Below are 27,027 nucleotides of genomic sequence, written 5' to 3' on the forward strand. Positions count from 1 at the left end.
TCCCTGCTAATGTGTCTGGGAAAGCAGCAGCAGGCCCAAGTACCTGGGCTCCTGTCACTCCCACAGGAGACCTAGATGAAGCTCCTGGCTTCTGACTTCGGCCTGGCCTACCTCTGGCCATTGTGGCCATCTGGGGAGTGAACCAGTGGATGAAGACCTCTCCCTCTGTCCCTCTCTCTAACTTTGCCTTTCAAATGAATCAATCTTTTTTTTAAAGGTTTATTTGTTGTCTACTTCTTTCTTTGTACTTTCCTTTGTACCTTCCATGTTCTCATGATCGTTATCTTTCTTTTGCTTCTGAATGCGACTCCCTTTGAAGTAGGCAGGCATACAGGTTAAATTGATTAGATTTGTAAGTGGGAAGATCATGCCTTCACCACACCCCAGTGTGACCTCATGCCCCTACCTGGCCACACCTGAGTGCCCACCAGCCAATCAGATTAATTAACCACTCCCCTTTGAAAGTGAATTAAAAGCCTGGGACAGGGTGTGTCTGGCCCTTTCCTCCTTTCTCTTGGCCCTGGCCTCTTGCCAGCTGGGGACTGGCTGCAGCCCTGCACCTCCAGGGCGTGTGGCCTTTGGGCCAACCCACCCTGTGCTTCCTGGCCTAGATGCTCTTCTGCATGGCTGGTTCCTGGTGCTCGGTATGAACCCAGATTTACCCCTCTCTCTTAGATAAAGCCCTCACTCTCCTATGCATCTTTCTCACTGAATACAAGCTTAAAATGTACCATGCTGCCTTGTTCATTTATGCCGGTATTTAGAATTCGTCTCTGAATATTAGGCAAGAACCCACATGGGCTTTATTGGGGATTTATTAATAAGCATATGGTGATATCGTATGGCACCCCAAATTCCAGTAACATATGTGGTACCCCAGATGGGACTTCTGGAGAACTTTAAGGGGCCACGTTCCGATATATTTTTAAGGGGCCAAATTCCGATATCACCTTCAACATCTTTCATGAGGTTGGTCTGCTAGTGACGAACTCCTTAGTTTCTGCGTATTTTGAAAAGTCCTTACTTCTCCATGTCCCAAAGATAGCTTGGCTGGGGAGAGTGTTCGTGGTTGGCAGTTCTTTTTTCTGCACTTGCATGTAGCCATTTCTATTCCCTCCTGGCTTGCACAGTCTCTGCCAAGAAAACTGTTTCCGTTCTTTGCCCTCTGGGATTCCCCAAATGTGAATGTTTGCTGCTTGCCAGGAGCCATCGTATGGTGTCCCCAACACACCTCTGGTGACAGCCACCAGAGGGCAGCGTGTCGGCAGGAACGTTTGACCCTTTAATGGTGTCTCAAAGGCCTTGGGGCCTCTAATTTTTTACTTTATTTTGGTCTGGGACACTTAATAAGGTCTGTCTTCAAGTTCAGACCTTCTTTATTCTGCTTTATATATCTGCGGCTGAGGCTTTCAACTGTATGTTTATTTCAGTCCCTCATTTCCAAAATTTCTGTTCTTGTTTCTTTTTAAGATCTCCGTCTGCTGAAAAACATATGGAATGCTTCACCACTTAGCATGTCATTCTTGTGCAGAAGCCATGCTAAGCTCTGGATCATCCGATTTTAGTATTTATGCTGCTATGTGAGCACACACTGCTTGCTAGTATAAAATGTTTTAACTTCAGACTAAGGGGTATATGATTTTATCCTTTTAATTATTATGTCTTCATCATCACGATGTTTAATTTTTTTTCTCTGTGCTCAATTATTATATTCTACTTGGGCAAAGTGTGTATTTATGTTCCTTCCTACTTTTCTCTGAAATCCTACATCATTAAAAGCCTTCTCAATTAAAAAAAAAAAGTGGTTTGGAAAACAGTCTATCAGCTCTACAAAGTGTTACAACAAACTTGCTATATGCTGCAGCAATTCCACTTTTTTTTTTTTTTTTTTTTGACAGGCAGAGTGAGAGAGACAGAGAGAAAGGTCTTCCTTTGCCGTTGGTTCACCCTCCAATGGCCACTGCAGCCAGCGTGCTGTGGCCCGCGCACCACGCTGATCCAATGGCAGGACCCAGGTGTTTCTCCTGGTCTCCCATGCGGGTGCAGGGCCCAAGCACTTGGGCCATCCTCCACTGCACTCCCGGGCCACAGCAGAGAGCTGGCCTGGAAGAGGAGCAACCGGGACAGAATCCGGCACCCTGACCGGGACTAGAACCCGGTGTGCTGGCGCTGCAAGGCAGAGGATTAGCCTATTGAGCCACGGCGCCAGCGCGATTCCACTCTTAGGCATGTATCCAAGAGGAATTAAAGCATTTAACCATATAAAAACATACATATAAATGTCTATAGATGCATAATAACCCCAACGTGGAAACAGTCATAAGCTGATGAAGAGATAAATGGGGAAAAAGGGACACTAACCCACTGTTGGAGGGAATGCAAACTGGTAAAGCCACTATGGAAGTCAGTTTGGAGATTTCTCAAAAACCTGAATATAGCCCTACCATACAGCCCAGCCATCCCACACCTTGGAATTTACCCAAAGGAAATTAAATTGGCAAATAAAAGAGCTGTCTGCACCTCAGTGTTTATTGCAGCTCAATTCACAATAGCTAAGACATGGAATCAACCTAAATGCCCATCAACAGAAGACTGGATAAAGAAATTATGGGATATGTACTCTATAGAATACTATATAGCAGTAAAAAAAATGAATTCAGGTCATTTGCAACAAAATGGAGGAATCTGGAAAACATCATGCTGAGTGAAATAGCCAGTCCCAAAGGGACAAATATCATATGTTCTCCCTGATCGGTGACAACTAACTGAGCACCAAAAAGGAAACCTGTTGAACTGAAATGGACACCAGCCCTTGTCCTGACTGTCAAGGAACAACTTACTACTTTATTCCTTTTAGTATTTTTTTGTTCTACTTAATACCTTTGGTTGAACTCTTTAATTAACACACAATTATTCGTAGGTGTTTAAATTAACTGAAAAGTGATCCCCGTTAAATATAAGAGTGGGAATAAGAGAGGGAGGAGATGTACAGTTCAGCACATGCTCAACCGGACTTACCCCAATGGTATAGTTAGAAATGTGCCAGGGCATTCCAATTCAATCCCATCAAGGTGGCAGGTACCAATGCCATCTCACTAGTCAAAGTGATCAGTTTCAGTTCATAATTGATCACAATGATAGACTAAGAGTCAAAGGGATCACATAAACAAGACTAGTGTCTGCTAATACTAACTGATGGAATTAAAAAGCAGAGAACAATCCAACATGGGAATCAGGATACACAGCAGACTCATAGAATGGCAGATGTCCTAAACAGCACTCTGGCCTCAGAATCAGCCCTTAAGGCATTTGGATCCAGCTAAAAAGCTCATGAGAGTATTTCAGGCATGGAAAGCCAAGAGACTGTGGCAAAAAAAAAAAAAAAAAAAAAAAAAAAAAAATGACCTAAATGAAAAATCTCTGTGAGTGAGATCCCAGAGGAAAGTATGGGCCATCAAAGAAGGAGGTACCTTTCTCTGAAGGGAAGAGAACTTCCACTTTGACTATGGCCTTGTCTAAATAAGATCAGAGTTGTCAAACTCAAGAGGCTTCCATAGCCTTGGCAACTCATGACAAGAGCCTCGGGTGATTACTGATGTCATAAATAAGAGTGTCAATTGTTAAATCAACAACAGGAGTCACTGTGCACTTACTCCCCATGTAGGATCTCTGTCCTTAATGTGTTGTACTATGTGAATTAACGGCATAACTAGTACTCAAACAGTACTTTATACTTTGTGTTTCTGTGTGGATGCAAACTGTTGAGCTCTTTACTTAGTATATACTAAATTGATCTTCTGTATATAAAGATAATTGAATCTTGATGTGAATGGGATGGGAGAGGGAGTGGGAGATGGGATGGTTGTGGGTGAGAGGGAGGTTATGGGGGGAAAAAGCCACTATAATCCAAAAGTTGTAATTTGGAAATTTATATTTATTAAATAAAAGGTAAAAAAAAAGAAAGAAAAAAATAAATTTGGTATATTACCTCTACACACTGGAATGTTAATTATTCATCAATAAAAAGAAATCAAATATTGATATACATTAAAACATGGATGAACCATGAAAACATGCTAAGTGAAAAAGGCAGTCACAAAACAGTACATATTATATGTTCTATTTATATGAAATACCCCAAATAGGCAAATATAGATAGTAGATCAGCAGCTGGCTGCCGTGGAGAATGAGAGGGAATGGGCAGTGACTGCCAAGGGTTTGGGGTTTCTTTTTGTGGGGATGACTATACACTAAAATTAGGTCATGGTACATGTTGAGCATCCCAATCCAAATCCAATCTTGGGGCTGGTGTCGTGGTGCAGCAGGTTAAGCTGTTGCCTGCGACACTGGCATTCCATATTGGAGTGCTGGTTTGAGACCCGGCTGCTCTGCCTCTAATCCAGCTTCCTGTTAATGCACCTGGGAGACCCGGCTAAAGTTCCTGGCTTATGGCTTCAGCCTGGCCCAGGCCTGGCCATTGTGGCCATTTGGGGAGTAAACCAGATCTCTTTCTTTCTCTGTCTCCCTCTCCCTTTGTGTAACTCTGCCTTTCAAATAAATAAAATAAATCTATTTTTAAAAAAACTTATTGAGTAATTTTGTTATGAGAAAACAGCAGTGGAGAAATTATTATTACCTTGGTTCTTTGTCTCGCATGGAAGAATTTCCAAGCGGACAAGCAGAGAGATTTAACAAACAAGATTTATTAGAGTCAAAGAGCTCCAGCCAGAGTGGCTCGAAGGACGGCTTCCAAGAGAGGAAAAACCCTGATAATGTTCGTGGCAGTGGAGTTTTTAAGCACAATTTTGATTGACATTCAGTTACAAGGTGGGAACAAAACACATCAAAAGACCTGATTGCAATCCATCCTTTTTAGCTTGCTCATGATAAAACAAAAAAGCCACCCAGAAGGGTGGAATAGGTAACTTGTTCCCACAATAAACTGTGAGCTCAGGAAGATGGGGTCCCCACTCCCCTGCATTCTCACGGTAAATCTGGAGATTCCTAAGGAAGGAGGGTGGACACTTCTGATCTGGTAAAGATAACCCTTTGGGGGGAAGCAAGCATTCCACACCCCAAATTTCCACTGGAACCACCCTATAATTACATTGCCTCCTCCCGGACTGTGAGTTTCAGGTGGGCAAGCACCAAGTCTTTTTTTCATCTTTATGCCATCTAGCCCCAAGCCCTCCACCTGTGAGCCCTCAAAGGGCAGCCACTGATCCTCTGTTCAGGCAGCCCTGGTTTGTGGGGGAGCTCCAAGGTTCCGGAACCAGACGGCCTTGAGTTCAAATCACAGCTCTACTGCTTATTTGCTATGAATGTGAATCGTTCACTTAACTTGGAGCCTCCAAAATGAGTATAATAATAGTTATTCACATCAGACATTTATTCTTAGCAATCTCCAAATGTACCATGAGAATGCAAGGGAGTGGGGATCCCATGCTCCCGAGCTCACAGTTTATTGTGAAAACAAGTTACCTTATTCATGTTCTCCTCTGCCGTTTTCCCATAGCGTCAGATTGGGAAGGCTTCGCCAAACCTGTTCCTGCTCCACTGATTGCCAACTCAACCCTCTCTAATCAGCTACTCAAACACCCCTGGGCATCACCCTTGGTTCTTCCTCTGCCCCTCATTTACACTCTCAGCTGGGCCCATTCTACTTCCAAGCTGTATTCCAAGCCACCTACTCTACTCCGCCCCCTCCCCCCACCCCGTGCCCCAACCAATGTCAGCTACTGTCACTTGTCATGCAGAGTGCCACGTCAGCTTCTTCCCTGGTCTCCCTACCATGGAAATGTTCCCTGGAGTGAGCCTGGAGTAGGCAAAGGTGTGAAGGGCAGGAGTCAGTCTCCAGCAGGGCTGAGAGATGACTGAAGTGGTGTGGAGGTTCTGATGTGTGCAGACATGTCTGGCGTGTGGGCACCGTGTGTACAAACACACTGAAATGGACTAGAAGGCATGAGTCAGCTGTGCATTTAGGATGTGTTTGGGTATAAGTCATGTGAAAAAACAGTATTGTGAAAGAGCTTCACCCTACTGTGTAATCACCCCCAATTAAGATCACATTCTCAAGGGGCTGGTGTTGGGCACAGTGGTAAGATGCCTGCATCCAAAATCAGAGTCTCAGAGTCAAAGCCCTGCTTCTGATCCAGCTTCCTGCTAAGGCACACCCTGAGAGGCAGCAGGTGATGAGTCAGGTACTTGGGCCCCTGCCATGCACTTGGGAGACCCAGATGGCATTCCTGGCTGCTGGCTTCTGCCTGGCCCAGTTCCAGCTGTTGCAGGCATGTGGGGGAATTTACTGGTCAATGTAAGATCTCTCTGTCTCCGTCTCTCCCTCCCTACCCGCCACCTTTCAAAAGAAAAGATCACTTTCTCACTGCTGCAGATGAGATGTGCTAGGAGGGATGTGAAGAAGGAAATAAACAGAAATATCTCTCCTAAAAGGATCCTAAGGCTCCACCTGGTAGAGGCATTTTATGCAGACAGCTACCAAGGCCTGTTACTCATTGGGGACAGCTAGGTGGAGGGAGCCCTAATAGGGGAAATATGGGGCTGTATAATGACGATGACCTTTGTCCCAGGTTCCTGGGGAGCCTCCCAAGTCTTTGTTATTCACAGTTTATGCTAATAATGGGGTTCACCACGGGTTTCTAGTTTCAGGATGGGGCTGGTCATGCCAAAGATCAGGCAATTAGATGGTTGAGGCTTTGAGCCAGAAAGAAGAGAGTGGTAAGTGATTGGGTTCATTCATGGAGCCAATGACTGAAGTGTGGGTGACCTTCCTGGTTGGTGATCCAAGTCTTGAGACAGTGACATGTTCTGACTCTCCAAGCAGAGAACATGGTAGCTTCATGTCTGGGACTCTCCCAGACCTCACCTTCTGCTTCTTTTGCTCCCAATTCACATCATTTCATTGCTATAATAGAGCTGTAATAGTAAGTACAGAATTTTGCTGAGGAATTATTCTAGTGAATGATTCAACACGAGAAGTCGGCGGGAACACCTGAATTGGCAGCTGGCTGGTGTCCAAGGGCAGGGTGCTCTGTGCTCTGGCTTTGTGACATTTGCCCTGACTCTGGCTACATTGCTCTGAGCCAGCAGACCTTGCACCCTACTGGGGGAAAGCAGTCTGTGTCCCCACACGGCCTGCTTTGCACAAGCACAGACAGAAGGCCATGTTTTTGCTCTTCCTGTGAGGCATTCTGGCTAACAGCAGCTGGGAGCCAAGAGCAGCAGGTTTAGAAAACATGGGGATGGAGTCTCCATCAGCCTGTTCATTCTTTTTAAATGTATTTGACAGAGTTAGACAGAGAGAGAGAGAGAGAGAGAGAGAGAGAGAGAGAGAGAGAGAGAAAGGTCTTCCTTGGTTTACCCCCCAAATGGCTGCTACAGCCGGAGCTACGCTGATCTGAAGCCAGGAGCCAGGTACTTATCCTGGTCTCCCATGTGGGTGCAGGGCCCAAGCACTTGGGCCATCCTCCACTGCCCTCCCAGGCCACAGCAGAGAGCTAGACTGGAAGAGGAGCAACCAGGACTAGAACCCAGCGCCCATAAGGGAAGCCAGCGCCGCAGGCAGATTAACCAAATGAGCGGCAGCACCGGTCCCAGCCTGTTCATTCTGTTGAAGTGGCTCTCCACTGCTCTGACCCCAGGAACCCAGGCACAGCCTCAACACTCCCTGGTGTTGCACTCCCTGGTGTGGCACTATCAGGTTGCCAATGACCCTATTACATGTCTCTCTGCCTTCCAGATATAGCCCACCATAGGTGGAGGGTTGGGACAGTGAAACTGGTGTTCAGGAGAGGTGGTAGGACGAAAGAGGAACATGCATTCTAAGAAACGGGTAATAGAGTGAACTGACATGGACTTAGTGGATTTGGGGGCTGCTGCGGTGGTACAGCAAGTTAAGCTGCTGCCTCTGATGCCAACGTCCCATATGAGCGCTGGTTCAAGTCCCAGCTATTCCACTTCTGATCCAGCTCCCTGCTAATGGAATGTACCTGGGAAAGCACCAGAAGTCAGCCCAAGTACTTGGACCCTGCCACCCTCACAGGAGACCTGGATGGAGTTCCAGGCTCCTGACTTTGGCCTGGCCCAGCCTTGGACATTGCAGCCATTTGGGGAATGAACCAGCAAATGGAAGCTCTCTCTCTCTCTCCCCCTCTCTGTAAATAAATCTTTTAAAAAGATTAAAAGGTTTTTTAAAACACAAGAAGTCAAAAATAAAGTCAAGGTTGACTCTCCAGATTCAGGTGACAGCAATTAACTAAGACAAGGCTGGGAGAGAAAGTGAGGGAGCCCCAAGGGAGCTTCCAAGGGGAGAGGACCACACCAGGTGCAGATAAAGGGAACGGCTCAGGCAGGGCGCAGGTCAGAGACAGACTTACCCTGCACTAGCACACAGCAGAGGTTTACAGAGTTGACCCCACTCTGCTGCTAGGTCACTCGGGAGAGGGGTAGGGTGCAAAGATGAAGCTGGGGGTAGGGGAACAGGGCCTGAGCCTTCAACAGAGTCTTGGAAGTTCAGATGAGGAGGCACAAGGAGCCCAGAGTGGGAGAAATAGTTTCCAAGTGCAGACACATGCGACTGGAGGATTGAGCCACGTGCTCTGTGGGCTTAGGGCGGGTGTACCCAGCAGAGAAAAATCCTCACTGCTGGAGTTCCTTCAGGAAGAAGAGCAGGGTGCTGCTAGCTGCCCCAGGGACAGGCACTGGCAGGGCTACCTCCCAGCTTCCTGACTACAACATTGGCAGGCATTGCCCACGAGGGCACAGGACCGCAGTTTTTTCCTTATAAGCCCCTAGTGTTTGATTTTTAAGTCATGTGCATGTACAACTTGTGTTTTAAAATAATAAAAATAAGAAACCATTCTCATAGGGGGCTGATGTTATGGTGTAATGGGTAAAGTTGCCAGCTGGGATGCTGGCATCCCATATGGGAGTTGGTTTGTGTTCCAGCTGCTCCACGTTTTTTAAGATTTTATTTATTTGAGAGGTAGAGTTACAGACGATGAGAGGAAGAGACAAAAAGGTCTTCCATCTGCTGGTTCACTCCCCCAAATGGCCGCAATGCCCAGAGCTGAGCTGATCCAAAGCCAGGAGCCAGGAGCGTCTTCTGGGTCTCCCACGGGGGTGCAGGGGTCCAAGGACTTGGGCAATTTTCTGCTGCTTTCCCAGGTCATAGCAGGGAGCTGGATCAGAAGTGGAGCAGCCGGGGCTTGAACTGGCACCCATATGGGATGCCAGCATCACAGGTGGAGGCCTAATCTACTACACCACAGCACCGGGCCCAAGGAACAATCTTCCTAAATTAACTGTGTAATTTATTACTAAATCAAATCTTTTAGCTAGTTCTAATCAACTTTTCAAAATAGGTCAGGTTCATCTTAGGCATGTTCTAACCTCCTCTGTTGTGTAAGCCCAGCTTGCTAGGCCACGTAAACCTAGGGTGGCATTCCTCCCAGGTTACTGTGGATGTCAAGACAGCCACTGCACCCAGCGAGATGTACTGCTCAGGAAGTCCACATCCCAGTGGGTATCAGAAAAAAGTTTCATCCTTTTGTTAGGCCCGAGAATGCAAAATGGGAAGAGCTTCATCCCTTACCACTGCTCCCACCATCACAGCAGTGCTGAGTGTTGCAAGGCTTCTGTGGACCCCCGCACCTGTCCACAGCTGACATCTGCAGCCCTGGTCTGCTCCATGTCCAGACTGCAGCACAAGGGCCTCTGCCTGGCCCTATGGGGTGCTTCCCTAGGGACCTGCGATCCCCCCAAGCACCTAGAAGGCCAGGGATCCTCTTCATCCCTCTCCCTGCATCAAAGTCCATTATCAGTGTTTCCTGTGTCACGTTCTTGTTCCTTTGGGAAGCACAGTTCACTAGAAATAGTAACAGTGGAACTACAGCCTGCAGGCCAAATGCAGCCTATACATGTATGACCCATAAATTAAGAATGTTTTTCACATTTTTAAACGGTTGGAGAAAAACATCAAAATCCTTATTATTCAAGGACTGAATTATGCCCACTTACCCAATTCCTATGTTGAAGTCCCAACTCCCAATGTGACTGTATTTGGAGACAGAACCTTCAAGGAGGTAATTAAAGACAAATGAGGTGATAACAGTGAGGCTTTAATCTGTCCAAACGAGAGGAAGAGGCACTAGGGATGTGTGTAGAGAGAAGCACATGTGACTCTCTGCAAGCCAAGGAGAGGGGCCTTCGGAGAAACCCAACCTGACAACACTGATTCTGGACTTCCTACCTCCGCACCTCTAGGAAACAAATTGTCTGTTGGTGAAGCCAAGTGTGTGGCTTTCCTATAGCAGTCTGGGCAGATTAACATGTTTAACATATGAAAACTGTTATGTAGTTCAAGTTCCAGAGCCTATCAATAAAACTGGAACACAGTCTTGCTCATTCATTCACGTGGTATCTTTGGCTGCTTTCATGCTACAGTGGCAGATCTGAAGAGCTTTCAACAGAGTTCATGTGACCTGCAAAGTCTGAAGTATTTACTACCTGGCCCTTCTCCGAGCATCATTGCTGACCCCTGTTCTGAGCAACTGAGACATGTTCACTTCTGAACACACAAGAGTCCTACTCACATCTGCACCCAGCACCTGCACACCATGGGTCCCCCAGCCTCACCCCACAATGCTCCAAACTCAGGGAGGGTTGGGTCCCACCTCTGTTGCCTCTGTACTGCACCTAAGAGCCTAGCCTGACAGTAGATTCTACACCACGTCATCCTTGCATATCCAGAGCATCTGTTTGCAGACCAGATCACCTCGGGAGCCTCAACATGACACCTGGTCCCAGACACACTTGCCACTTTTATTTGAAAGACAGAGAGTTACAGAAAGGTAGAGCCAGAGAGAGAGAAAGGTCTTCCTTTCCACTGGTTCACTCCCCAAATGACCGCAACAGCCAGAGCTGAGCTGAACTGAAGCCAGGAGCCAGGAGCTTCCTTCGGGTCTCCCACATGGGTGCAGGGGCCCAAAGACTTGGGCCATCTTCCACAGCTTTCCCAGACCACAGCAGAGAGCTGGATCAGAAGAGGAGCAGCCTGGACTCAAATCGGCACCCATATTGGATGCCGGCGCTGCAAGCTGCAGCTTTAACCCGCTGCACCACAGCGCTGGCCCTGCCACTTTTTTCTTATTTGAGAGACAGGAAGAGGGATTCCATCAGCTGGTTCACTCCCCAAATGCTCACACTGGCTGGGGCAGGATAGGGGATATTCTGGGAGCCAGGAACTTAATCTAGGACTTCTAGGGGAGCAGAAACCCGATTACTTGAGCAATCACCACTGCCTCCTAGGATCTGTATTAGCAGGAAGCTGGAATCAGGAGCTACAGCCAGGAACTGAACCCAGGTATTCCGAGGGCACCTTAACTGCCTGAGTAAGTCTAATGCCCGCTCCTCTGCCACATACCTTTATTTATTAATCTATGTATATATTTGAGAGCCAGAGATATTCCATCTACTGGTTCACTCCTCAAATGCCCACAACAGCCAAGGTTGGGCCAAGCCAGACAGGAATCAGAAACTCAATCTAGGTCTTCCATGTGGTGGCAGGGACTGAATTACTCGAGCCATCACCTGCTGCCTCCTAGCATTTGTCTTAGCAGGAAGCTGGAATAAGGAGTGAAGCTGGAAGCTGAACTCAGGCACTACGGATGTGGAATGTGGAAACCCCAAAAAACATCTTCACCACTAGGCCAAAAACCCCACTCTGCCCTCAGTACAGGTCCCTCACTCTGGCAATGCTGGGCAGTGGTGAGATCCTCTTCACCAATACTCAGATGGCAACTAATTACAAGTGCACTCTAGCACCTGATGTTTGATGGTTCCTATTGTGTGCTTAATTAAATGTTCTAATTTTTAAAAGATGTTTAATATTTATAAGCAAAAATGATTTTCAAACATACTTATTTTTAAAATTAATTTTTAAAAATAAATATTTTTATTTACTTGAAAGACAGAGACAGATCTTTCAGCCATTGGTTCACTTCCCAGATACCCACTATTGGGGATGGTCAGGAGGTTGTAATTCAATCCTGGTCTCCCACATACGTGGCAGGTACTTGAACTGGTATGGGAAACAGTTGAGACTGAAACCTAGGCTTTTGGCTATGGAATGTGGGCATTCCAAGCAGTGGTTTCAAATTTTTATGTAACTGACAATGCACTGGGAGAAACACCCATGTAAATATCTGGGCTCCCTGAGTCTCCAGAAAAAATGAGAAAATCTGTTGTCACATGGCAACAACTGGCTGGAGCTAACACTGGTTCTGGGCATGTCCCTCGGGTTAGGGTCCCCACACTGCCTCAGACCCTGCCACTCACATCTGCTTCCCTTGCTCACCAAACATGCCACCTCACGCCCTCCCAATCACCCTTCACAGTTCCCTCATGCAATCAGTACTCATACTGCAGCCGGGCAGAATGCCTGGGTTCTGACAGGCGCTCAGCCACTACATTCTCTCCAACCGGGAGACCCGCCCGACAGCTCACAGGCTTGCCTGCTGGCTGAAAACCATTTCTGACCACAGCTTCTGCCCCTCAGCTCTCCTTTTCCGGTGACCACCCCGATCTGTCCTCTCAGCTCTCTTCCGTCTTGGCAAGGAGACTTCCAGCAGGCCTTAGGCTTTTCCACAGTGTGGCCAGGCTATCGGGAAACAGACTGCTCTCCACTGAAAGCCGTGAAGCAGCTGGGTTTCTTCAACTTATCCCGGCCTGCCTCTTCTGGAGTCTGTTTCAAGTGAGAAGTTAACGGAGTCCATGAAACAGCAGAGCTCAAACTGAACAGTCTTTTTCACTGTGCTCCCGGACGCCCAGCTTCACTTGTCATTTTGATCCTGATTTGGCATTTCTAAGCCCAAGCGGCTCAATGAACGTACAAAGAAGTGAGGAAGTTTGCAGGTCAAGTTGAGTTCTTCCTTCCTGGACCCCAGGGCAGGCAGGATCAGCTGCCGGGCATGCAAGTGAAGGGGGATGTGGCGGGCCTTCGACTGCTCCAGGCCCAGCTTCTTCAGGGTGCCACCAGGCAGCTTCTACACGAAGACAAGACAAACCCCTGAGAGCAAGGCCAAGGTCCATCCTTGCCCAGCATGCCGCGTCAGAAGCCTTCCATCTAAAGGGACCTAATACTAACCTCACCCTGGGAGACACAGGGAATGCACAGCTTGCTTCAGGGCAAGTCCAGAAAGGTTTCAAAACCCAAGGTCGGGGAGAAAAGCAACGACACCAAAGGAGCTCTGGCCTTCCAAGAGGTTGGGCTGTAACATCACAGCATGAGGAAGGTCCACCACAGTTCTTTAGCAGCCACATACAAGGCTGCTTTTAGCCTCCAGAAAGACTCCTTTTCTTTGCCTACAGCCTCCCAACAAAATCTGAGACTAAACAAAAGAAGCAGCAGGTTTTGCTATCAGATCTGCAGCCCCCTGAGGACAGCAACTGACTGCTTCCGAGTTGTGGGGAGCAATTCGGACTAGACTAAGTTACTGGAATTAAGACTTATTCTATGCATCTGCTCTCCCACAATATGGCGCTGGGAGAGGAGAAAACAGCTTCTACGCAGCTGCCTCCAGTTCAGCCAATAAACTGTAGGACTTGCTCCTGATTGGAGAGCAGCATACTCGGCGTGTGGGCAGCCGAGTTAGGATTGGCAGAGGAGGACTATAAAGGAGGAGAGAGACGGCATGCACCAGGAACATCTAAGGGGAACATCTAGCTGAAGGAACACCTGTGCAGCCCCCAAGACGAGCCGGCCGGCGGTGTGCCGCTCCCCTGCGGAAGTGGGGAATGTGGCCAGGGGGAACTGCCCTTCCACGGAGGTGGAAGGGATAGTAGCCAACCCGGGAAGAACCAGCAGCAAACCCGGGGAGGGCCGAGCAGACGAAAGAACAGCGCAGGGTCCTGTGTCGTTCCTCCACGAAGAGGGGGAGCGACACCGAGTGTCTCCAGAGCTAGACAGCCAGGACCCACCATGTCTGAAGACAGTCAATACTTCCTTATTGTGCACACTGCAGGGCTTGAACAAAGGGATTAAACCAATATTACCTGGGGAGCCAACCTATTCCAGTCTGAGTACTTGTGATCACCAAGAATTGGGCACTCCAAACCAAAAGACAGGTGAACCCGAAGCTGATGTTTTATTCCTTAAAAAAAAAAAAAAAAAAAAGGCAAGCTTATGAGGACTTACAGAATGCTCCATTGCTGGCACTGGTTGCAAATCGTATTAAATCAAAGCACAGTAAACCAGCAAAGTCCCAACTGCAATCAGGTATGTGGAGTCATAATAAACTATAGCCACATAGTGCCAGCCAACTTAAGAAATAAACATTATGAATACTCCAAGTACCCATCCCCAGCACTGTTCCCTCTTTCTACCATAGATAACCATTATTAACTTGGCATCTATTAATACCTCAATTTTTTATAATTTTACTAAATTATGATAAATAATATTGCTTTGCACACTTTAAAACTATAGTAAAAAACTGCAGAAAATTTCTCACTTCAGCTATTTTTAAGTATACAATTCAGAGGTATTAAATATTCACATAGTTTTGTAATCATCACTACCAATCCGTCTCTAGAACTTTCTCACCTTCCCAAACTTAAACTCCGTACCCAGTGAACAGTAACTCCCCAGCCTCCTCCTTCGAGCTTCTGGCCATCACCATTCTACTTCTTGTTTCTCTGACTCTGACGACTTTAGGTACCTCATATGGGTGGGATCATACAGTGTCTGTCCTTTTGTATCTGGCTTATCTTACCTGTGAGGTTCACCTAGATTGGAGCATGTGCCATTCATTTCCTTTAATTCATTTAAGGCTGAAAATAATATCCTACAGTATGCATACGCTGCATTTTGTTTCTCCATGCCTCCCTCAATGGATATTTGGGCTGTCTCCACCTTTTGGCTGTCTGGAATAATGCAACTATGAACAATGGATGTGGAAATGTGCTCCAGTCCTTGCTTTCCTCTTTTTAGTTATTTGAAAGGCAGAGCACCAGAGAGTGAGCAAGAGAGAGGTGTCCCATCTGCCTGTTCACTCCCCAGATGCCCGCAACAGCCAGGGTTAGGCCAGTTGGAAGCCAGGAACCCCATCCAGGTCTCCCTCATGGGCGGCAGGGATCCAAACACATAAGCCACCATCTGCTGCCTTTCAGAGTACACATCAGCAGAAAGCTGTATCACAAGTGGAGGTGGCAGAAGAAGCTCTTGGCTCTTGGCTTCAGCTCTGACCAATGTGGCCATTTAGGGAGTGAACCAATGGGCTGAAGACCTTTCTCTCTGTCTCTGCCTCTCTCTGTCTGTAATTCTACCTCTCAAATAAATAAATAAAAACTTAAAAAAGTGGAGGTGGAACTGGATCTCAGGCACTCCAGTAGGGGATGCAGGTGTTGCAAACAGAGACTTTAGCTGCCTGCCCCTTGCTTTGAATTCTTTTGCATATATACCCAGAAGTGGAATTGCTAGATTAATTCAATGTGATTTTTTGAAGAATCCCTTTGCCTATTTTTAAATAAAGGTATCCTAACTATATTCTTCTGCTACACACAGTCGTCTGTCTAGCCAGCCCCGGATTAGCACCAGAAGCACAGTCTCACGCAAGTCAGCCGCAGCTGCTCAGACAAGGGCTGTGCCCCACGTGAGGCTCTGGGGCAGGCTGGACAGTGTGGGTCATAACCATGCCACTGCAGGATGGTGGCACCCTCACCAGTAATGGGCTGCAGCTCCAGGAGGGCAGAGGAGAGAGTGCTGCTGAGCACCTGGTACTGAGTCACAGCGAGGTGAGCACTCCGGCTGCTGCGCACTTTCACCATCTTCCCATTGTCCATGCGGTAGCTGGGGGACAGTGTCATCTGAAGCCAAGAAACCAAGACATGATTTCCAAGAAAGAGCAGAAACCCGTGCCCCAGGGGGCAGCTCACCCACCTTGTGGTGTTGCCGCTGGCCTTGCACCTCCTTCTCGATGATGGGAATATCCACAACTCCTGCCGAGGGCACAGGGACGTGCACAGTGATGGCCCTGGGGGTGACACACGCATCTCTGCTACAACCAGAGAAGCCAGGAAGGAGCTCCCCGGACTTGGCTGCTTAGAAAATTTCACACTGGAGCTTCACCATTAATGTGTCATCTCTTATGATCGGAGAGACTCATGTGGTTCTCTGGCTATAGTGCTTAGCCTGGGAGCTGGCTACTCTTTACAAGCATTTCTTTTTTACTACCAAAGTCATATGTGTGAATTTTGAATATTTGGGAGAAAAAGAGAAAAATCTGTATGAATAACATGATCTTCCATTCCAGTCTTTTTAAAAATGGATATGTACCATTTAATTAAAATTAAACTAGGATAATATGGTTTTATATCCTGCTTTTCTTTTTTGAATAATAAAAGATGTTCCGATTGCACACTAAGTGAACAAATAAAAGAACAGATGAGTGAACGATTCTGATGAAAAACTCAAAAGACTACTCTTACCCTATTTGGAAGGCAGGTAACACAGGAAGAAACAGTGCCCAAAGAAGTCACAGGAGCCACAATTCAGTAACTCGCCCCAAATCACTTTTGTTGGTGGTCTCCTGCTCATCACTGCACACAGGTGGAAGACTGAATGTAATCTGTCCTTAAACGTAAGGAGAGGTCCTTCTCCTGGTTACCAAGGGCCTACTGCAGAGTCACTGACTGAGAAGTCAAAAATCCACTCAAATCAAATGTGCTACTTCACACGCTGTACACCTGCTTCAGTGGGTGGCAGTTTGGCTGGTACCCAATACATTATATTTTAAACTGAGTTGTACCAAATTACCCTTTACATCATTGCCCCAAAATGTCCAGGCAGCAAATATTCACTGACTCAGGTAAGTATCAGATCCATATTGGACCAACAAGACAAAAACCCATGTGCTCAAGGAAGCCAAAGTTTAGTAAGAAATTCAAAAACAGAACCAGGATATAGTAAGTCTGTTATTAGAGTTTAAGTCAGCAAATGCTAAGTGGTTGCCTGCTATGGTCTACTTCCAACTTCCACTTACTGTAGCTAATATGTGAGACCCTCATGAACTGGGTGGGGGCCTACTTTTCCAGCATTACTTCCCATCATCCCCCACTCCAAACTGGACAGCAAGCCGCACTCCTTTGTGCATGTCATTTCCATAATCTAGAACACATTTCTCTATCTTACCTACTAAATCCTACTCATTCACCAAAGCCTAATTAATTGATGTGAATTCCTCCATGAAGACTGATAATGAAAATGGTTATCAAGTCTAAACCTTAGGGGCCGGTGCTGTGGTGTAGCAGGTTAAACCATCTCCTGCAGCACCGGCATCTCATATGGACGCTGGTTCAAGTCTCGGCTGTTCCATTTCTGATCCAGCTCCCTGCTAATGCATCTTAGAAAGTAGAGAAGGATGGCCCAAGTACTTGGTCCCCTGCATTCATGTGGGAGACCCAGAAGAAGCTCCTGGCTCCTGGCTTCGGTCTGGCCCAGCCCTGGCCATTGTGGCCATTTGGGGAGTGAACCTGCAGGTGGAAGACTTCTCTCTCTCTGCCTTGCCTTCTCTGTAACTCTGCCTTTCAAATAAATCAATCTTTTTTCTTTTTCGGCCGGTGCATCGCGCTGATCTGATACTTACAAATGAAACAGAAAATAATAGGGAATTTTTAAAAATAGGCAAAAGAAGTCTACTCCTGAAAATAAAACTAAAAAAAAAAAAAAAAAAAAAAAAAGGCTACTAAAGCATGAAAAGAGGGGCTGGCGTTGTAGCTTAGCAAGTGAAGGTGTCACTTGTGACACAGGTATCTCATATCGAACTGTTAGCTGGAGTCCCAGTTGTTTTACTTCTGATCCAGCTCCCTGCTAATGTGCCTGGGAAAGCAGTGCAGGAAGGCCCAAGTACCTGGCCCTCTATCAACCCATGTGGGAGACCTGGATGGAGTTTTGGGGTCCTGGTTTCAGCCTAGACCAACCCCAGCTGTTGCAGCCATTTGGGGACTGAACCAGCAGATGAAAGATCTCTATCCCTATCTCTCTGTCACTCTGCCTTTCAAATAAATAAATCTTTAAAAAAAATAAAAAATGAAGGGAGTCAACATCATTAGCACACAGAAAAATGGCAATTAAATTTTTTTTAACCCATCAGAGCGGTAAACCTTTCAAAAATGCTTTGGTTGGCATGGAGGGAGGTGGGTACTAATCATGACTGGTGGGAATGTAAAAGGACACAATCTATTATTGAATAAAAAAAAGATCTATTTTATGGGCCAGCGTTGTAGCATAGCAGGTTAAGCTGCAGCCTATGACAAAGGTATCCAATAAGCCAGGAGCTTTTTCCAGGTCTCCCACATGGGTGCAGGGTCCCAAGCACTTGGGCTATCCTCCAGCTGTTTTCCCAGGCATATTAGCAGGGAGCTAGATTGGAAGTGGAACAGCAAGGACTTGAACCAGCGCTCATGTAGGACACTGGTATTGAGCAGGCAGAGGCTTAACCTGACGTATCACAATGACCCTTTGACCCACCAAATTCATTTCTAGGAGTTTACCTGATGATAAATTCATATATTCTTTGAAATAGGCTCTGAAAAATGAGAGATTAACTAAACATCCATCCATACACTGGAACACCACGGAGCCATTAAAAAAGGAGACAGCTCCTATGGGGCAGGCATTTAGCCTAATAGTTAAGACACGGGCTGAGACATTCATGTCCCACATCAAAGTCCCTAGGTTCAACACCTGGCTCCAGCTCCTGACTCTTGCATCCTGCTCATGTAGACCCTGGGAGGTGGTGGTGATGGCTCAAGTTATATGGTTCCTGCCACTCATGAGGGAAACCTGCATTGCTTTTCCAGGTCTGGGCTGTGGCCCCAGCCCAGTCCCAGTTGTTGTAGGCATTTGGGGAGTGATCCAGCAGACAGGAACTTTCTCTGTCTCTCAAGTAATTTAAGAGAGTAGTAGAGCTATATGCATAACATGGAGAGATTTTCCAAGACACAGTTAAGTAAACGTGTGTGTGTGTGTGTGTGTGTGTGTGTGTTATAGATATACTGAGGCTGTAAATAGTACACCTGAACATAAATGCACTGAGTTGCTTCTCAGCCTTTTGGCTAAGATCAAGTGTAGAACAAGAAGAATAAAATATAAACTGGTCATGGGGATTGCCACAACAAAGAAAGAGACCATCATAGCAGAGTGGATGGATTCTCCAGGGTTTTTTTGCTTTTGTTTTTGGTTATCTTTGTTATCTGACTATTTTAGCACAGGTATGAAATCACAAGAGTATTACTTGCATAACAAATTTTTGATAATTTTTATGTACAGTGCACTCTTAATATTTGAAACACCAAAGTCGTATCACATACTTTTTATATCCTCACTAAGGTATGGTGCCTTCAACTAGTATTACAGGAGTTCCTGCTACATAACACGAACACATGAAAGGGATGCCTCTATTTACACCCCTTTACTGCCATGCATGGGCCACTTACCAGTATTTTTTGACCACCTGACGCGTTCGAAACAACTCTTGGACTTGATGTGCCACTTCCTTCTCCCAAGTCAACACCATCACGCCTGTGGTTTCTTTGTCCAGCCGGTGGCACAGATGCAAGGGTTCTGCCTTGTGGCCGCGAAGCATCTTTGCCAAGATAGGCAGCACATCACTGATACACAGCCGGACCCCAGGGCCACCTTCACAGGGAAAAGCCAGAGGTTTGAGTACCCAGGAAAAGATCTCACCCAGCAACTCTTCTAGAGAAAAAAAGCCCCTACTAAATAAACAGTCAGTGTTTTCTACAGTGAGAGTACTAATGTGGCTTAGTGACTAGCAACATTCCTGTGTCTAGAAAGCTTGGAAATGGAACCTCTGGCCTCCAACCCAGACTAATTCAAACCTGCATTTTAACAAAGCATTCATGTGACTCAGAAGTATATTAAAGGGGCCGGTGTTGTGGCATAGTGGGTAAAGCCGCTGCCTGCAGTGCCGGCATCCCATATGGGCATTGGTTCGAGTCCCAGTTGCTCCACTTCTCATCCAGCTCTATGCTGTGGCCTGGGAAAGCAGAAGATGGCCCAAGTCCTTGGGCCCCTGCACCCGCATGGGAGACCTGGAGGAAGTTCTTGGCTCCTGGCTTCAGATCGGCTCAGCCCTGGCCACTGAAGCCATCTGGGGAGTGAATCAGCAGATGGAGGATCTCAATCTCTCTCTCTCTGCCTCTCAAATAAATAAATAAATCTTTTTTAAGCATATTAAAGCATGAGAAGCACGGTCCTAGAGCATGTGGCATTCTCGTTAGACACACCTGGCAAGACCATGGGCCCTCCTGTGGCATTAGAGGAGAGTGGTTAAGAAGATGGGCTTGGGGGCCGGCACTGTGGCATAGTGGGTTAAAGCCCCAGCCTGCAGCACTGGTATCCCATGTGGGTGCTGGTTTGCGTCCTGATTGCTCCTCTTCCAATCCAGCTCTCTGCTATGGCCTGGGAAAGCAGTGGAAAATGGCCCAGGTCTTTGGGCCCCTGAACCGTGTGAGAGACCTGGAAGAAGCTCCTGGTTCCTGGCTTCAGATCAGCTCAGCTCTGGCCATTGCGGTCATTTGGGGAGTGTACCCGCAGAATGGAAGCCCTCTCTCTCTCTGGCTCTACCTCTCTCTGTAACTCGGTCTTTCAAATAAATAAAATGATTCTTAAAAAACAAACAAACAAACAAACAGAAGGTGGGCTTGGGGATTAGGCATTCCTGGGTTCTAGTTCACTCACATGCCATTTGACCTTGGACAGATTACTGCTTTCATTTTTTTCTTCATGTACAATCAATTCCACACTTCCCCCAAAGCATCATGTTCTTCTAGCTATAACATGCTTTTCCCCTCCGCAACACAAATTCTTTTTTTTCTATCAATCTTCCCTGACTCAACTCGGCTGTTCCCAACAACTACATTCAACATTTACTCAAGGACATCTGAGTGTTTATTCCGTTCCAGGCATTCTGGGGTTTTTATGTTGGGTACACACTAACACACAAATACTCGTTCCTTTCATTTTTTTCCTTTTGTTATATATTATTTTCTCTTCCCTAGTTTTGTTGGAAACTGACTTGAAGGTCAAAAGCACACAGGCTTTTTGTTTTTTTTTTTTTTTTTTTAGTTCTCTGCAGAGATCCCTGTGCGGGTCTGCACGCATGGAGTATCTTGGGCAATCACTGCTGACTGTCCACAGTTCAGAAGGTGAGAACTGTCTTACTTATCTGTGCATCCTCAATAGTCTCTCTTCTTTTTCTTTTATTTATTTGAAAGTCAGAGTTACACAGAGAGAGAAGGAGGCAGAGAGATAGAGATCTTCCATCCATTGCTTCACTCTCCAATTGGCTGCAATGGCCGGAGCTGCGCCGATCCGAGGTCAGAAGCCAGTAGCTTCTTCCAGGTGTCCCATGCGGGTGCAAGGGCCCAAGGACTTGGGCCATCTTCTACTGCTTTCCCAGGCCATAGCAGAGAGCTGGATGGGAAGTGGAGCAGCAGGACTCCAACTGGCGCTCATATGGGATGCCGGGGCTTCAGACCAGGGCGTTAACCCACTGCACCACAGCGCCGGCCCCCACTCAATAGTGTCTTAGAAGGGCTAACACTCTGCAAAGCCTTGATTAACCTGAAAGCAAGGGTTTGGGGCTGGTGCGTCAGCGTTGCCTCCGGCAGCGCAAAGCAGCAGCAGCAGCTCCCCGCCCCTTTCCCACAGGGCCCTTACCGTGCACAGGCAGACCGTAGGGCTTGCTGATGACCACAAGGTCCTTGTCCTGGTGGAGGATCCCTCGGCTCAGTGCCTTGGCAAGCACGTTCGGGTGGACTCGCTGCAGCTGCTGTGTGAACCGCACTAACTCTCGCACCCTCCGCTGAACAGGGTTTGTGGGCACCTGGGGAGAGAGCAGCAGCAGGGGAAGCGCCTGGTGAGGAAGGCCCTGCACAGCGTCTGGGAAGGGGGTGCACCTTCCTCGGTACCTCGAGCGCGTGGGTGGTTTGCGTCCTGCCTGCCTACCACGCGGTGGTTAGGGCTGAGCCTGGCAGAAGTTGAGGATCCAGGCCGCGGGAAGACACCGCTCCCCTCCGCTTTCTCCCCACTCTCCACCATCTGTCCTCATCACCTACTTACTATCCGTCAGAGGACCCTCCGGCCTCTCTCCCTGCCAGGGAAACCGGTGAGCGCACTGCCTCTCGGGAGTTGTGGTCCTCACCCGCTCCTTCAGCTTTTCTTCCCGTTTCTGGGCTCGGAGCTTCTCCGCTAATCGTTGAGCATCCAGGGGCCTAGACGCAGCAGCGGTTGAACAAAATGGCTTTGAGACAACAGGGAAGAAACTCTCCAAACGCAAGCCACGACCCCTGGCCCGGAGGCCGGACGCGCCACAACCAAGCACCGCCATCTTGAAAGGAGGGCGGGGTGAAGCCAGAGCACGTGGAGCACAGTGACGTAAGGAAGGCCGGGGTGGGCGTGCCTTGTGGGTCACGTGGGAGGGGCCGGGCTTAGTCGAGTCACGTGGGGCGGGGCGCGCTCTGTGCGGCTGCGCCAGCCGGTAGCTGCAGCTGGAGCGGTGGCGTTTGGAGGAGACGCGGTGAGTGTGTAGGGAAGCCGGGCTGGGGCTGGGAAATGCTGGTCCTTCAACCCTTGAACGTTGTCCGCATCCCCGGGATTTCCCTTTTCGGGGAACACTGCCGTGGGAAACGTTTCTCCGTTTGGGACACGATCCCACTCAAAAACACCTCCCCGCCCCCGCGCCCCCTTAGAAGCCGTGCCCCATAACCGCTCGCCCTAGAGCCGTCCTGGTCACCTACCTCGTCCCTCTTGGCAACCGCATCTCCCGAGGCACGCGTCGTGTCCCGGCTTGCTTCCTTGCCGCTCGACCTTCGGAGATGCCCGGATCTCTGTAGCCTCTCCACCCTCACCTTCCGACTCCCGGCGTCTTTGTTTGACGGTGGAACCTGTCCACCCTTAGCGGGGTTGGCGACCTCTTCCTTATCCAGAGTCCCTAGTCCACAGCTTTCTTCTGCCCTCCCTCAAGGAGTCATTCCTGGGGGTCTCCTCCCCGCGCTCTCCCAGCTCCTCCCAGAGCACAGACCTTCCCTTCTCCCTCTTGCTCGCTTGCTTTTTTCCCCTTCGTAGTTTGCAACAGCCCCAAACCCCTCTCTCCGTCTCTTAGAAGACGCGAGGTTGGGACGCCCGGGCCCGAGCTGCAGGCGATTTCCTCTGACTGCACTACGGGTGGCTGGGAAGAGGAACATCTGTTTGGGATGGGAATGTTAAAAGTACCTTGGGAAATAGCATGCCCGGTGTGAGGAAGCACGCTAATGCGGAGGTCTGACAGAGTGTCCTGACAGTTAATGGGTCTGTATTGACATAGAGGACACGGTGTTTAGGAAGTGCCTAGAATGAAGCCTGCTCAGGGGTCGAGGAGCAGACACTTGAATTAGGCTTGGCTCCTACCTCTCCGAAAGGGATTGACAGAAGGGAGCCATATTGAGCAGGAAACAAAGTTGAAGCGGGGAGCTAGCTACCCTGTGGAAGACTTCTCTAAGGAGATGTGACGAGCAGGAGGGAGGCTTTGAAGCCTCTTGAAAGTGGAATTCTAGATTTGGTTCTGGCAGCTGAAATGCAGGGCAGATTGAAAAGGAAAGAGTTCGGTAGCGGGGAGACCAGCCACGTGCTGCAGTCTGGGTGGTCAGTGATGAGGTCATGCTCCATCCCCTGGTCTTTCTCCCCCTGCAGTGGACTTACACTGTCCCCTGAGTTTGAAGTGATTGTGAGTTATGCTGCTGGTCTGTGAGTCCCTTGAGTCCTTTTTTTTTTTTTTTTTATCCTCACACCTGGCACGTGGTAAACTCACAAATATTTGTTAGATGGCTGAAGTGCCTCCTGGGTGTGTGTGAGGTGAGTCTGGAGATTGTGAGTGTTCTTACTTCTGTCAGCCTTTGACCTGAAGAGTGAAGGTAGGGGTCAATCTGTTTGTAAGGAGTGGGAAAGAAGGCTTGTGTACATTTCCATAAGGAGGCAGGTGATCTAATGTAAATGGCAAGAACCCCAAGGGAGACTAAAAGCAACCTGTGTATCTCCTGTTTTATTTCTGCAAATTCACAGCTGGGGCATAGATCTAGAAAAGTTCAGAAATTCCACCATAAACGAGTTACCTTTTTCTGATATGACCCAGACCCAGCCTCTGATTTCACTCATCTGTTGTAATTCACTCATACCTTAGGTGCCTAGAGCCCCCTTTTCCAAAGACTCTGAACTTCAGAGCATTACATTCATTGCAAACCATTGTGGGGGATAGGACTTTCAAGGTTTTGGAGGGGTGATGGGTGCAGGGAGAACATGGTTCAGCATTACCCTTTCCTATAGCTTTCAAGAATCAACACTGTTCTTGCAGAACTGGCCGGAGACAAAATGAGAAACCCACTCATATGTCACCGCCAGCGATGCAGGCTTGTGTCCTCGAGTTTCAAGACACACACTGTAGTGCTAAAGACTAAAAACACCGCTCACTTTTTTTCCTGGAGAAGGAAGGCTTACGTTTTTCTTGTTGAAACTGGTAAGAGAAATGTAAAGAATGCAGCGGTTTTTTTGCTTGGTAGCACAGGACAGCTTTAGCCAGTATGGATGCAGAAGTTACAGCTTCCTTAATATTTCTTCCCTGAGTCTAGGCAATTGGTGATTTAGAGTTGCTCTCTGTGTATGAAGGATTTATGCAAATGTCATGTCTGTGTGTGTGTGTGTGTTTATCTCCTTAATGCCTTCTTCCTCTTCCTCATTCAACTGATGCTATTTTAGCCTGTTCATATTTCTACTTCTGCACCCATCTCACGTTCTCTTACTGGCTGGGGACTCCTCTTGTCTGATCTGTTTTTATAAGGAAGGAAATTCTGTTAGTGGTGTTTCATTCTTACAGAGTACAGCTCTGTTCAAACATGACTTGTTTACACAGATTTTGATCAAGCCCAATATGTGCCCCTAAAATAACCATAATAAAGAACCTGATAGCTTGCTTTGAAGGTATTTCCTCATCTATGCAGAAACAAAAAAGTCGCCTTAGTATTTCACAAAAATAAACAAGAACTTGTAAAGGAACATATATATATATTTAAGTACCACAAATTTAAAGTTAATTAGTGGAGTAAAGCTAAATTGCAGTTCTCAAACAGTGATTTGCTAGTTGCAGATTAACAAGAGAGTCTGCTTCCTTGAAGAGCAGGAAGTGCTTGGACATTGTTTTATGGTTTTAGAAAGATTAAAAGTCACAATTAGCAGGAACTGTCTGGAGGTATCCTGGAAAGTCAGTCTTTGGAGCCAGGAGCTCTGGAGACTAGTTCCTGTTCAGCTGAAATGAAGAAATAATTTGGGCTTCAGGTTTGTTTGGTTTTTGTTTTTTTTTTTGTTTTTTTTTTTTTGTTTGTTTTTTGTTTTTTTTGCCATTTAAAAGATGGGCTTTGGAGCAGGTACTGTGGTATAGCTGGCTAAGCTGATGCCTGCAATGCTGGCATTCTGTATGGACACCAGTTCAAGTCCCAACTGCTCCACTCCCAATCTAGCTCTCTGTTAATGGCCTGGGAAAGCAGTGGAAGATTACCCAAGTGCTTGGGCCCCTTCAGTCACTTGTGAGACCTGGAAGTAGCTCCTGGCTTTGGCCTGCCCCAACCCCAGCCGTTGTAGCCATTTGGGCAGTAAACCACCTGATGGAAGACCTCTATCTCTGTCTCTCCTCTCTCTCTGTAACTCTTTCAAATAAGTAAATAAATCTTTTAAAAAAAAAAATGAGCTTTACAGCTCTAAGCTCCTATTCTATGAAAATTTTCTGCTGACACTTAAGTACTTCATTTTCTTTTCTCTCTCTCTTTTTTTTTTTTTTTTTTTTTTTTTTTTTGGACAGGCAGAGTTAGAGAGAAAGGTCTTCCTTCCGTTGGTTCACTCCCCAAATGGCCGCTATGGCCGGTGCTGCACCATGGCTGGAACTATGCCAATCCGAAGCCAGGAGCCAGGTGCTTCCTCTTGGTCTCCCATGCGGGTGCAAGGCCCAAGCACTTGGGCCATCCTCCACTGCCTTCCCGGGCCATAGAGAACTGGACTGGAAGAGGAGCAACCAGGACTAGAACCTGGTGTGCCGGCACCACAGCCGGAGGATTAGCGTAGTGAGCCACGGCACCAGCCAGTACTTCATTTTCAATATTAACAAATGAAGTGTTTTTCAAACTTATCTAGAGTACATTTAGCATTGATACAGAGAGTCCAATTGTGCTTCTGTCTCCAGAATTTTACTTTAGGCCACTGAGCTAACATTTATATTTGGAGGTTATTTCATTGAGTAATGTAGGAATATAAAGATTTCCTAAGTGAGGTGTAGGAGGGGGTGCAAATTATATATAGCAGAGGTGAGAACTGTATAAAGCCTGCAGGTGTGACTCGAAAGCCAATAAATCTGCAGCAAGCTAATTTTTAAGTTGATAATTTTGTGTGGCTCACAAATAATGTAAATATCCAGATGGCCCTTGCCAACTACAGCAACAAAAAGTTTGCCCACCTTTGATATGTAGTATAGACCTATGAGGTGATAATTAGGTCTTTTTCCAAATAGTCGTTTTGATTCCATCATACTATTGCCTCTCAGTAGCCTTTATTTAGCTTTTGAGGAATGCAGATCTAGCTTAAACCAGTGCTTCCCAAGCTTTTATCATATGGTGCTTTTGGAAGTCATTGTTCCATCACTGGAGAAAAGTGGAGGTGGCCTTAGAAGGCATCTGACCCTGGGAGCTCTGGTCTTCCGTGGTCTCAAAGGCTCGGGGGGTAGATCCCCACCCTGTGACCTGTCTGCCCATTGGGAAGGTCAGCTTTCCACTTGGAAGATCTTTGATCCAAACTCTGCCTAAATGTGAAGAGGAACTGTATCATTGGTTTCTTATCTGTTTTGCGCTTATGTGCCTCTGTGCTCTTGGCTAGTTTATACTTAAAGTCCATACTTGTTCTTACAGAGTGCC

At 47.2% G+C, this 27,027-nt stretch overlaps 2 protein-coding genes, 1 long non-coding RNA gene and 1 other non-coding gene across 12 annotated transcripts in view; 1 reads left to right on the top strand and 3 right to left on the bottom strand.

Annotated features, from left to right (window-relative positions):
• Nucleotides 1–1,486: 1,486 nt before the first annotated feature.
• On the bottom strand, nt 1,487–1,588 carry LOC127485115 (U6 spliceosomal RNA). The gene has a single exon (XR_007912287.1). It is a non-coding gene; the product is annotated as a U6 spliceosomal RNA (small nuclear RNA).
• Nucleotides 1,589–9,032: 7,444 nt separating this feature from the next.
• On the bottom strand, nt 9,033–10,091 carry LOC149128594 (uncharacterized). The gene is made up of 2 exons (XR_016235808.1): nt 10,036–10,091; nt 9,033–9,197 (listed from the first exon to the last, which is right to left on the bottom strand). It is a non-coding gene; the product is annotated as an uncharacterized LOC149128594 (long non-coding RNA).
• A 2,527-nt stretch (nt 10,092–12,618) lies between these two features.
• RPUSD4 (RNA pseudouridine synthase D4) lies at nt 12,619–22,515 on the bottom strand. The gene is given in 8 exon segments (XM_002708305.6): nt 12,619–12,854; nt 12,856–13,061; nt 14,071–14,168; nt 15,738–15,882; nt 15,956–16,049; nt 19,513–19,714; nt 21,761–21,926; nt 22,245–22,515. Coding segments are annotated over 8 exon segments (1,128 nt in total). The 5' UTR covers nt 22,431–22,515; the 3' UTR covers nt 12,619–12,823.
• A 55-nt stretch (nt 22,516–22,570) lies between these two features.
• The window catches only part of SIRAL1 (SIR2 antiphage like 1), a 51,568-nt gene continuing 47,111 nt past the window's right edge, over nt 22,571–27,027 (top strand). For all 9 annotated transcript variants that reach the window (XM_089335498.1, XM_008259450.5, XM_017342643.4 and 6 more), the window contains exon 1: nt 22,571–22,619. The gene's annotated coding sequence lies outside the window, so the exon portion shown is untranslated. The remainder of the gene's footprint in view (nt 22,620–27,027) is intronic.

The sequence above is a fragment of the Oryctolagus cuniculus genome, chromosome 1, assembly GCF_051225735.1.
Source record: "Oryctolagus cuniculus isolate XC-2025 breed Fujian yellow rabbit chromosome 1, ASM5122573v1, whole genome shotgun sequence".
NCBI lineage: Eukaryota > Metazoa > Chordata > Mammalia > Lagomorpha > Leporidae > Oryctolagus > Oryctolagus cuniculus.